This window comes from Cetorhinus maximus, chromosome 1, assembly GCF_964194155.1.
Source record: "Cetorhinus maximus chromosome 1, sCetMax3.hap1.1, whole genome shotgun sequence".
Classification (NCBI taxonomy): Eukaryota; Metazoa; Chordata; class Chondrichthyes; order Lamniformes; family Cetorhinidae; genus Cetorhinus; species Cetorhinus maximus.
Window position 1 is genome coordinate 233,498,204 of NC_135879.1, and position 13,325 is coordinate 233,511,528.

The 13,325-nt window shown below is 43.6% G+C and overlaps 1 protein-coding gene across 1 annotated transcript in view; it reads right to left on the minus strand.

Moving 5' to 3' along the window:
- The window catches only part of atrn (attractin), a 364,031-nt gene that overhangs the window by 177,010 nt on the left and 173,696 nt on the right, over nt 1–13,325 (minus strand). The window contains exon 17 of the mRNA XM_078554529.1: nt 2,890–3,075. Within this exon, the coding sequence (XP_078410655.1) occupies nt 2,890–3,075 (186 nt within the window). The remainder of the gene's footprint in view (nt 1–2,889; nt 3,076–13,325) is intronic.

Here is a 13,325-nt window from a genome sequence, read left to right on the forward strand (position 1 = left end):
GAAGACTTGGAAAACTTCCCAAAGATACTTGAAAACCAAGAGGTGAACAGAAAGGACAAACTTAAAACAATCACCATCACTAAGAAAAAGGTGCTGGGAAAACTACTAGAATCATAGAAAGTTTACGGTACAGAAATAGGCCACTTGGCCCACCGCGTCTTCACTCTTATGGAGTGGAGCAATTCACACCATAAGCCCACATCATTTAGGCCACAGAATTTAGAATGCAAGAATCAGTTCTTCAATACCAAGTATATGCAGGGGTACTTCCGGAGTTTAACCAGAATCCTGGTTGTTTCCCAATGTCTATACACCTGAGGCCATCCTACCTATGTTGCAAAGTTATCTGTGGAGCTGAGTGAGCAAGAACTACAGCTACCTGTGACATTTCTACCCATCTATATGCCATTAATAGGCCAAGCCAGCTGTCAATCAAATATGAAATAAAGTACGGCGGGCCTGCCTTGCCGATGAACTGCCACCAAGGATCAACTTATTTCCCATTACTAAGGCTCTCATTTTTGACAGTGAAGAAACTCTCACATCGTAACAGGAAGTATCCAATTATTACTTTCATATTTCCTCCAACTAGCAGTGATAATATACAAATAAAGAATGAGAGAGGTAGGCAAGCAGCTAGGTAACAGTTTTGATTGCCTCCAGTATTGTTTACATTAAATAAATATGAAAATTTGAAATGGCCAACCAATGTTTATGACATTACCTATTTTAAAAAGATTTGAACTGTTAACCAAAGTCAAACTGTACAGGTTTATCCATCTGGTTTCCTTTGACACTAAGTCAGCTTTTTAATTTCATGGGGCATATAGGTAGTTCAGTCGTTTGACACTGGCTTTTCACCTTTGACATAGGGGACTTTTATTCCATCGTCTATTTGCTGCCTTGCTGCAAGAGTCCTCCATGAAACGCGTGGGTATGAAAACACTGCACAAAACTGCCAGAGTTTGTCATTAAACTGGTAGTCTCACCAGAAATGGCCACAATATGCATGTGTGATAAATGGAAATGATGCAATAGATATCTTTGTGTTTGAGCTGAAGTACGTCATTAGCTCTCTAAAACTTCAATCCAACCATTGCGTGGAAGCACATGGTGATGACACTGGGTGCCCACATTAGAGACACATTTCAGCAAAGACATCATTGACCTTGAGCACAAAATTAACACAGCAGAAAAAAAAAATCCACAGTGCCAAACTCTTTAAAAATCAAAATAATCTCCCAATGCATCACCCTTCAAAAAAAAGCGATGCAGTGGTAAACAAAGCCACTTCTGAGGCTACATTAAAACCTACTTATATGAAATTTGCTTGCCAGAACTCCCTTACTGCATCTTTGATTACATGTATAATTGTGATAATTGGACATTGTTAACTTTGGTGGTGTGTAACATGCAGAAATATAATTTAAACACTTAAATATCTAATCTGTCAAGAACATATTTGTTTCCATTATAAAATTACACAATTAACTACTTAAATTGAAAGTCTGTGCTCAGACAATGCTGCCTAGTTAAGGTCAGCTGCAATGAAATAAAGCCTGAAACTGGGATAAAGGGGTTCAAAATCTATATTATATTATCAGGGCACCACATAGCATTCCTTGGCTTCTGAGGCCCATCACTATAATGCAGAATTCAGGGAATTTTTATCTTTAATGGGAACAACAGTGATGGCAGCCATGAGGGATACAAGTTACTCACCTTCAGGTCTACATGCAAATTACCTTTACAAGGTGGGGTGTTTTGAGCATGCACAGAAAGAAAGCTTTGAAGCATGATAATCAAGGTAGAGAAAAGGAGGCACAGAAGTTCAACTAAGGATGACGGAAAGAACAACAATAAAACCTGCGCAATTACCACAAAATAGGACAATGAAAGAGACTTCTTGCCTGACTAGGGTGGTAAAACAGGTCTGACCTATGTTAAATGATTTTTAATTTTCCACAAAATAGCCAGGATCAGCATGTGAGGCATTAAACCAGCATCAGAGAGGGAGGAAAAACGTCAGTAAGCATGTTTGTAACTTGCAGTAATGAGCTGGAAATGTTAAATGGTATAGAATGCAATACGAGACTGACAAACAAAATAATGTCTAACACCTAAGTTAGGTAGAGAAAAGCTCTCTCTGATAACTTCATTCAGTTAATTCACGTGAAGACAACCAATTGTTCTTTTGAGGCCTGTGTCTTGATTAGCTAAAAGGGCTATCCAGTTTTCAGTCTATAAACACATGGTGAGATATGTTGCATTCCAATAGCCAGTGTACACAGCAACGGTATTCCTTATGATTCTTGGGTTACGGTGTCATTTATTTGGAAAGAGGGCAAAAAAATATGCTTGCGGATCAAAAGAGAAGTAAGATCCACTTATAGGTTCATTATGACATAAAAAGCCACCAACTATTATGCTGAGGAGCAACATTTTGGGGCAGTGAATTCAAAGAATGAGAAGGGGAATGTTGTTGTTTTGTAAAATGGAGAGTATGCATTGATATATTGAGATATTAAGATTAAATGCAAGCCTTGGAATTGATGCAGAGGTTTACCAAAATGCCACCAGGGATGAACAACGTCAATTTTGTGGAGAGGCTAGAGAAGTTGGAATTGTTCTTGGTATAGAGCAAATATTTTCACATTATTTTGGCGTATATAAAACACATTAAAACAGTATTTAAGCAAATAAAATTCCTTAGCATGGCAATGATAAGTAAATTTCGAGAGAGCTTTAATGAAGATTTAAAAAGTCCACCTAGAAAAACAAGCAGCTTCAAGTTGATCACAATTAGAAATCATCAAACTCAAAGTAGAGGAATATGTGGCAAGAACCACAAACAATGGTAAGGCAGAAAGGAAATTAATTTTTACTCACGTTGACAGCTATTCTTGGTGTACCACTCCATACACTGGCCAAATGGAAAGGAAGGCACATATGCATTTGCGTCCACACAGTGCTTCATGTTACTACACCACATACACTCAGAGTTGCCACTGGTGCACTCACCGCAGGTTATCCTCAGTGCACAAGGTGTGCGGCACTGCTTTGCACTGTGGTTTGCTATGAATGGAAAAGATAACACTGATTTCAATGACGCTTTAATTTCCTGCCCTTATTTCACTTTGATGCATCTTCCTCCAGCTGAAGGATGATCAGAATAAACCTCAATTCCATTGCTAAAATTCTTGGCAGCAACGTAAACTGAAAAATGTTATTTTCTCAAACTTTTCCAAAATCTCCCTTTTCCGCCCCCAAGCCAGTATCTGCTAAATTAACTACATTGCACTGCAATGTTTTACAAAGCAGTAAACATGAACAATTGTGTCTAAAATCCACCATGTTTCTGATCATAAGCTAAGCACTGGAAAAAGCCAATTCACAATCTGTAAACCATGCCTTGGGAGACCACTTCGTTTTAAAACTTAAATTAAGAGCTTTTTTCAGGGTGCAAGCTCATCACAATGTTCATTTGCCAGTTATAAACGAGATTTATTTTTCCAATTTAGAAAGCCATTTAGCTGTGTCAGATATTCCTATAGTATTATTCTGAAATCCCCATTATTCTCTGCATCAACATTTCTAGAGATCTCAAACCTTTCAGCCTTCAGGAGCCCAAAACTCAACTGAGAGATTTCAAGCTGAGAGTAATTCACTATCAGATTTTCAGAATGAACATCCATTTCTTCTATCTGAGGGCCAAAACAGATGATCTAGGATCAACTTTAACTGGAAAGGAGGTTCAAGTAAATTCAATATCTCCTGGCAATATTATTCTGCTCAGACTTGCTTGCTTTAATGTGGGAAGAGTGGGAGAGGTGACAAGAAAATAAAAATTATATTTGTCTTGGATCACAATGACAAGATCTAAAGGGCTTTTAAAGTAGATAAATTGTTCAACAGCATCTGTCACTGATTTCTTCCACACTGAAGGAAGTTTGTTTTTAATCCAAACCTGTATTCTGAGAAGACATGGACAGATGTCAGCCATTAGGGAGGGAGTGCCATTAGGGAGGGAGTTCCAGGATTTGGACCCAGCGACAATGCAAGGACAGTGATATATTTCCAAGTCAGGATGGTGAGTGGCTTGGAGGGTAACTTCCAGGTGGTGGCGTACCCATGTGTCTGCTGCCCTGATTCTGCTAGATGGTAGTGGTTGTGGGTTTGGAAAGTGCTAGCTAAGAAGCTTTGGTGAGTTCCTACAGTGCATCTTGTAGATGGCACACAATGTTATCACTGTGCATCAGCAGTGGAGGAAATGAATATTTGTGGATGGGTGCCAATTAAATGGGTTACTTTGTCCTGGATGGTCTCAAGCTTCTTGAGTGTTGTTGGAGCTGCATTCATCCAGGCAAGAGGAGAGCATGCCATCATACTCCTGACTTGTGGCTTGTAGGAAGTGGACAAGCTTTGGGGAGTCAGAAGTTGAGTTACTCGCTGCAGGATTCTTAGCCTCTGACCTCCTCTTCTAGCCATAACATTTAGTCCAGTTCAGTTTTTGGTCAATGGTAACCCCCCCAGGATGTTGATAGTGGGGGATTCAGTGATGGTAATGCCATTGAATGTCAAGGGTTGTGGGTTAGATTCTCTCTTTTGGAGATGGTCATTGCCTGGCACTTGTGCGGTAGGAATGTTACTTGCCACTTGTCAGCCCAAGTCTGGATATTGTCCAGGCCTTGCTGCATTTGGTCATGGACTACTTCAGTATCTGAGGAGTCACAAATGGTGCTGAATGCTGTGCAAACATCAGCAAACATCCACACTTCTGACCTTATGATGGAAAGGAGGTCATTGATGAAGCAGCTGAAGCTGGTAGGGCCTAGGACTACCCTGAGGGACTCCTGCAGTGAGGTCCTGGGACTGAGATGATTGACCACCAACGACCACAATTATCTTCCTTTGTGCCAGGTATGACTCCAACCAGTGGGGAGTTTTCCCCCTGATTGCCATTGACTCCAGTTTTGCTAGGGCTCCTTGATGTCACACTCAGTCAAATGTTGCCTTGATGCCAAGGGCAGTCACTCTCACTTCACCTTCAATGCTTTTATTTCCATCATCCTAGTTGTTCACAGGTTCTGACTTTGTCATTTTTATCTTTTGCTAAAGAAAAATATGAAGCATTTTCCTGGTCCAGCATTAAATAATGCCTTTTGATTTAGGTTAATAATGACAACAGTACATCACACAGAAGGTGTCTCGCACGTTAGGCCTTCATCAGCTTTCAATTCCATTGCCATTTCTCCCCATGTCCAGTGGAATTCCTTTAATAAAACCTGCACAAATCAAACTAAAAACTGCAGTGACAGAAAATTTATACTGCACACTGTGACTTTGTATTTGAAAACTTAATTCATGCGTACATTAATTCATTGCTCAAACCAACCTGTCAGGCAGAAATCTGACCAGTCTATAATTTCCTGCTTCTGTGCCAAGTTCCCTTTTCTCTCAAGAAAGTGTTCACGTACTCAAACTTTGAAAGCCATTCCCATCACATTCTGTGCAGAAACCTACCAAGTAGAGCCCTGCAATTTCACTGTCTTTCAGTCATTGAAATTGCTTTGTGACATTTTCAGCAAGTACGTGCTGACGTATCTTGACATTTAGTAGAAATTGTTTTATAAAAACGTGACATACCCAAAATGTCAGTTGACAGAATTCTTCAAATTTTCTTTTTTTTAAAAAAAGTCAGTTAAAACTGTAACTTCCTTTTTCAGAAAATAGATCTGGAATAGATAAAACTACAGCTTGACAAATCTGTCAAGACATTTTTGAGGTTGTAACCAGCAAGTGGATAAGGGGGAACCTGTGCACCTAGATAAAAGCAAAATACAGCAGATGCTGGAAATCTGAAACAGGGAAATCTGAAGGGTCATATGGACTCGAAACACTAACACCGTCTCTCTTTCCACAAATGCTGCTAGACCTGCTGAATTTTCCAGCATTTTCTGTTTCTGGATCCTGTGCACCTGCTTGGAGCCATCTTTCTCCAATGCCTCTCCACCGCCGTTGAGCCAGGTTGGACTGCATTCACCTGATTCCATTCTTATCTATCTATCGTAACCAGGGAATGGCCATCAATGACTTCTCTTCCCATTCCCATAACCTCTCGTGTCAACCCCCCCCCCCCCCCCGCCACCCCCGACCCCGAGGATCTATCCTTGGACCACTCCTATTTTTCATCTATGCGCTACCTCTCAGTGACATCATCCAAAGGCACGTCAGTTGCCACATGTATGTCAATGACACCCAGCTTTACCTCACCATTGCCTCTCAATCACTCCACTGTCTCCAGCTTGTCAGATGGCTTATCCGACGTCTGATATTAATGAATGAGCAGAAAATTGCTCCAATGAAATATCGGGAAGACCACAGCAATTGTCCTCAGTGCCCACCACAAACTCCGCTCACTCACCATTGACTCCACCTCTCTCCTTGGCTCCTGTCTGGGTTTGAACCAGACAGTTCACAACTTCGGTGTCATACTGCACTCCAAAATGAGCTTACAACCACATATCCACGCCTTCACTAAGATCACCTATTTTCAACTTCGTAATATTACATGACTTCAGCTCTTCCGTTGCCTTCATTAATTCCAAATTTGATTATTCTCTCACACTCCTGACTGATCCCCCACATTCTACCCCCCTGTAAACTTGAGTCCTGTTCATCCATTGCCCCTTTGCTCAGTGACCTACATTGGCTCCTGGTTAAACAATGCCTCTATTTTAAAACTCTCAGCCTTGTTTTCAAATCCCTAAATGGCCTAACCCCTCCCTACCTCTGATATACCCTCCAGTCCTACAATCCTCAAGTATCTGCACTTCTCTAATTCTGGTCTTGTGTCAGCGATTTTAATTGCTCCACTATTGGTGGCCATGCCTTCAGTTGCCTGGACCCTAAGCTCTGGAATTCCCTCCCTAAAACTCTCCGCCTCTGTACCTCACTTTTCTCCTTTGAGGCACTGTTTAAAACCTACCTCTTTGACCAAGCTTTCAGTTCTCTGCCCTAATGACTCCTTATGTGGCTCGTTACGTGGTTATGTTCTAAAGTATGCCTAAGCATCATGAAAACACAGATGAGGGGAAAAAAATAACCTCGAGGTACACAAAATGCACATAATGCAACCCTAGTCACAGTTAGTACCTGAAATCTCAGCACACACCAGACCTTGGGTAAATTCCAATAAATGGGTTATCATGCAAAAATTCAAGACCTGAGACATTGGGCAGAATTTTGCCCTTGGATGGCAGGCGGACCCCACCGGCTTGGCGGTGGGCGGGCAGCCGAACCCCGCCACTGAAACGGGGCCCACCGCCATTTTAAGTGGGCGGGCCAATTAAGGCCCGCCCAGCGGCATCCCCAATGGGAAGCGCTATGCGCTTCCTGTGCGAGGCGTGGAGGATTCCCCATCTTTCGCGCGAGCGCACTTCTCCCTGAGGCAAAATCCTGTCTCAGGGAGAATACTGACAGTGGTAAAAACTTTAAAAATAGAAACATTTAAAAATTAACATGTCCCCCTCATGTGACAATGTCACAGGAGATGGGACATGTTAATAAAGAACAGATAAACTTTATTATTTTTGTACAAAACGGACATGAAACTTCATCCCGCCAGTGGATGAAGTTTCATGAATAATCAGAAGCCCGCTGGGGCTCCTGGCCTGCCCGCCAGCCTTAAGATTGGCCGGGGAGGTCTTTAAGTACTTTAACTAGCCTGTCAATGGCCTCAATTGGCCATTGACAGGTCGGTGGGCGGATAGCTGATTTCACTGTCCACCCGCCTTCCTAAAAATTTAAATGGCCCGGGATGACGTTGGTGATTCCTCCCGACGTCATCCCGCATCATTTTCCCCTCAGCGACCGGGCCTCGCCCCCAAATCGCCGAGGGGAAAATCCTGGCCATTGTGTTTCATAATGCCTCTGTGAAACACTTTGGGGCATGTTATTATGCTAAAGGTGCTATTTAAATGTAAGTCTGTATTGTTGTTGATCTATTCAAATGTTCAAAAAGCATTCGATAAGTTACCACACAAGATGTTATTATATACAATTAGGGTGCATGGGGATATATATTAAGATGGATTGAGCACTGGTTAACAAACAGAAAACAGAGAAGGAATAAAGCAGACATTTTCCATTTGGTAGGCTCTTACAGTGGGGGACTGTAAGGGTCACTGCTTGCACCTCAGCTATTTCCACTCTATATCAATGATTTAGATGAGGTGACCAAGCACAATATATCCAAGTTTGCTGATAATAAAAAGCCAGGTGGGAAAGCAAGCTCTGAGGAGGACGCAAGAAGGCAGAAAGGAAAAAAAAACAGGTTTAGTGAATAGACAAGACCATGGCAGATGCGATAAGTGATGGAGAAGTTTGAAGTTATCCCCTTTAGAAGAAAAAATAGAAAAGCAGAAACTTTAAATGGTGAAACACTGGGAAATGCTGATATTCAGAAGCACCTGTACGGGGCTTTGGTGAGACCACAACAGGAATGCCTGTGTGCAGCTTTGGTCTCCATATTAAAGGAAGCACATACCAGCATTGGAGGCAGTACAGCCTCCTAGTTCACTAGATGAGAGGCCTAGAAGAACAAGAAGTGATCTCATTGAAACACAAGATTCTAAAGCGGCTGAACAGGGTAGACAGAGTGAGGGTGTTGCCACTGGTTAGAGAGTCTAAAACACAGAAGCACAGTCTCGGATGAGCGGGCGATCATTTAGGAATGACGTGAGGAGAAATTTCTTCGCTCAAAGTGTTATGAATCTTTGGAATACCCTGCTCCGGGGGCTTTCTTTTATTCATTCATGGGATGTGGGCGTTGCTGGGTAAGCCAACATTTAAAGTCCATCCCTAATTGCCCTTAAGGTGGTGGTGAGTTGCCTTCTTGAACCGCTGCATTACATGTGGTGTAGGTACGCCCACAGTGCTGAGAGAGAGGGAGTTCCAGGATTTTGACCCAGTGACAGTGAAGGAATGGCGATATGTCAGGAATGTCAGGATGGTATGTGGATTGGAAAGTAATTTGTAGGTGGTGCTATTCCCATGCGTCTGTTGCCCTTGTCCTTCTAGAAAGCAGTGGTCGTGGGTTTGGAATGTGCTGTCTAAGGGGCCTTGGTGAGTTCCTGCAGTGCATCTTGTAAATGGTACACATTGCAGCCACTGTGTGTCAGTGGTGAAGGGAATGAATGTTTGTGGATGGGGTGCCAATCAAGCAGGCTGCTTTGTTCTGGATGGTGTCAAGCTTCTTGAGTGTTGTGGGAGCTGCACTCATCCAGGCAAGTGGAGAGTATTCCATCACACTCCTGACTTGTGCTTTGTAGATGGTGGACAGGCTTTGGGGAGTCAGGAGGTGAGTTACTCATTGCAGGATTCTTAGCCTCTGACCACCTCTTCTAGCCACAGTATTTATATGGCTAGTCCAATTCAGTTTCTGGGTAATGCTAATTCCCCAGGATGTTGATAGTGGGGGATTCAGCAATGGTAATGGCATTGAATGTCAAGAGGCGGTGGCTAGATTCTCTCTTGTTGGAGATGGTCATTGCCTGGCATGTGTGTGGTGTGAATGTTGCTTGCCACTTGCCAGCCCAAGCCAGGATATTTTCCAGGTCTTGATGCGTTTGGACATGGGCTGCTTTAGTACCTGAGGAGTCACGAATTATGTTGAACATTATGCAATCAATCATCAGCAAACATCCCCGCTTCTGATCATATGATGGAAGGGAGGCCATTGAAGGAGGAGCGGATGATGGTTGGTCCTAGGACACGACCTTGAGGAACTCCTGCAGTGATGTCCTGGAACTGAGATGATTGCCCTCAAAAGACCACAACCATCTTTTTTTGTGCTAGGTATGACTCTAGCCAGCGGAGTTTTCTCCCTGATTCCTATTGACTCCAGTTTTGCTAGGGCTCCTTGATGCCACACTTGGTCAAATGCTGCCTTGATGTCAAAGGCAGTCACTCTCACCTCACCTCGGGAGTTCAGCTCTTTTGCCCGCATTTGAACCAAGCCTGTAATGAGGTCAGGAGCTGAGTGGCCCAGGCGGAATCCAAACTGTGTCAGTGAGCAGGTTATTGCTCAGCAAGTGCCACTTGGTGGCACTGTTGATGAACCCTTCCATTACAGATGATCGAGAGTGGACTGATGGGGCGGTAATTGGACGGGTTGGATTTGTCTTGCTTTTTGTGTACAGGCAATTTTCCACATTGCCGGGGAGATGCCAGTGTTGTAGCTGCACTAGAATAGATTGGCTAGGGGCATGACAAGATCTGGAGAACAAGTCTTCGGTATTATTGCCGTATTATTTTAAGGCCCCATAGCCTTTGCAGAATCCAGTGCCTTCAGCTGTTTCTTGATATCATGTGGAGTAAATCAAATCGGCTGAAGACTGGCATCTGTAATGCTGGGGACCTTCGGAGGAGGACAGAATGGATCATCCAATTGGCACTTCTGGCTGAAGATTGTTGCAAATGCTTCAGCCTTATCTTTTGCACTGATATGCTGGACTCCCCCATCATTAAGGATGCGGATATTTGTGGAGCCGCCTCCTCCAGTGGCAGGACTGCAGAGCTTAGATCAGATCCGTTGGTTGTGGAATCACCTAGCTCTATCACTTGTTGCTTAAGCTGTTTGGCATGCAAGTAGTCCTGTGTTGTCATTTCACCAGGTTGACACCTCATTTTTAGGTATGCCTGGTTCAGCTCCTGGCATGCCATCCTGCACTCTTCATTGAACCAGGGTTGATCACCTGGCTTGATGGTAATGGTAGAGAGGGGGATATGCCGGGCCATGAGGTTACTAACTGTCGTTGAGTACAATTCTGCTACGGCTGCTGATGGCCCACAGTGCTAGTCTTGAGTTGTTAGATCTGTCCAAAATCTATTCCATTTCGCAGTGGTGGTGCCACACAACATGGTGAAGGGTATGGTCAGTGTGAAGATGGGATTTCGTCTCCACAAGGACTGTGTGGTGGTCACTCCTCCTGTTGCTGTCATGGATAGATGAACCTGCAGCAGGCAGGGTGGTCAGTGTGTGGTCAAGTGTGTTTTTCCCTCTTGTTGGTTCCCTCACCACCTGCTGGAGACCCAGTCTAGCAGCTTTATGCTTTCGCACTCTGCCTGCTCGGGCTGTCATGATACTACCAAGCCACTCTTGGTGGCGGACACCGAGGCCTCCCAGAGTACATTCTGCACCCTTGCCGCTCTTAGTGCTTCCGCCAAGTGATGTTCAACATGGGGCTGATTCATCAGCTGAGGCGGGGACAGTACGTAATAATCAGCAGGAAGTTCCTTGCCTATGTTTGGCCTGATGCCTTCAGGCTTCATGGGGTCCGGAGTCGATGTTGAGAACTCTCAGGCAACTCCCTCTGACTGTATATCACTGTACCACCCCTGCTGGCAATGGTGATGTCTAGGACATTGAGAGGTATGATTCCGTGAGGATGACTACTCAGGCTGTTGCTTGACTAGTCTGTGGGACAGCTCTCCCAATTTTGGCACTAGCCCCCAGATGTTAGTAAGGAGGACTTTGCAAGGTCGACAAGGCTGAGTTTGCCATTGTCATTTCTGGTGCCTAGGTCAATGCCGAGTGATCCGTCCAGATTCATTCCTTCTTGACATGTTTTTAGCTGTTTTGATACAACTGAGTGGCTTGCTAGGTCATTTCAGAAAGCATTTAAGAGTCAATCACATTGCTGTGGAGCCAGACCAGGTGAAGACAGCAGACTCCCTGAAGGACATTAGTGAACCAGAGGGGTTTTTACGACAATCAACAATGGTTTTATAGTCATCTACAGACTTTTAATTCCAGATATTTATTTAATTCAAATTTCGCTATCTGTCGTGATGGAATTTGAACCCGGGTCCCCAGAGTTTTTCTCTTGGTCTCTGGATTATTGGTCCAGTGACAACACCACTATGCCACCACCTCCCGTTGTGGATGTGCCATCGTTGAATACATTTAAGACTGAAATAGACTGATTTTTCCTTTTTCAGGGAATCAAGGCACGTGGGGTAAAAGCAAAGTACTGCAGATGCTGGAAGTCTGAAATAAAAACAGAAAATGCTGGGAAAATGCAGCCGGTCCAGCAGCATCTGCGGAGAGAGAAAGAGTTAACGTTTCGAGTCCATATGACTCCTCTTCCTTGGAAGAAGAGTCACATGGACTCAAAACATTAACTCTATTTCTCTCTCCACAGATGCTGCCAGGCCTGCCAAAGCATGTGGGGAGTGCGCAGGGAATTGGAGTTGAAGCCCAAGGTCGCATTGAATGGCAGAGAAGGCTCAATGGGCCATATCGTCTACTCCTGCTCCAATCTCATGTGTTCTTGTAATTTTGTACAAGAATCACACAAATTGACATGCAGGTATGCAATCAATTAGGAAAGCAAATGGTACATTAACCTTTATTGCAAAGGGATTGGGGTGCTGAGTAAAATTTTACTGTAACTGTATGGAACCTTGGTGAAATCACATCTGAAGTACTTTGTGCTATTTGGCCTCCTTGCCAACGGAAGGATAAAGTTGCCTTGGAGCGACTGCAACAAAGGTTCACAAGACTGATTCCTGGGATGAGGAGAGATTGTCCTGGGAGGAGAACGTGGCCTGTGAGGCTGATATCTCCCCGAGTTTGAAAGATAAACATAAAATTGAAACACAAAATTCTGAAGAGGCTTTGTAGGGTAGATGCTGCGAGGATCTTTGTCCAGCCTGGGGAGTCCAGAACGAGGGGTTACAATCTCAGAATAAGGGATTAGCTAGTTACAGCTGAGATGAGAAATTCCTTTATCAGAGGATTGTGAATCTTTGGAATTCTCTACCTCAGAGAGTTGTGAATGTTCAGTCATTCAGTATATTTAAGACTAAGATCAGTAGAATTTTGGATACCAAGGGAATCAAGGGATATGGGAAAGTGCTGCTGAGGTACATATGACGTAGATTGGTCAGTAAATAGCGGAGCATGCTTCAAGGGCCAAAAGGCCTACTCAAGCTCCAAATTCTTTTTTTTTATGTTCTACAGTATACCTAAGAATCATGAAAATGAGGTGAGGGGGAAAAAAAATAAGCTTGAGGCACACACAATGTGACTCCGGCCACAGCTAGTGCTTGAAATTTCAGCACAGACCAGATCTTGGGTGCATTCCAATAAATGGGTTATCATGCAAAAGACTCTAGAAACGAGACCCACAGACCAGACCTAATGTTATCAACCTAATGTTAGTTCCTGCCTGATAGCACTGTAGGTGTACCTACACCAGATGCACTGCAGTCGTCAGGAAGGTAGCTCACCACCACCTTCTCAAGTGCAACTGGATGGG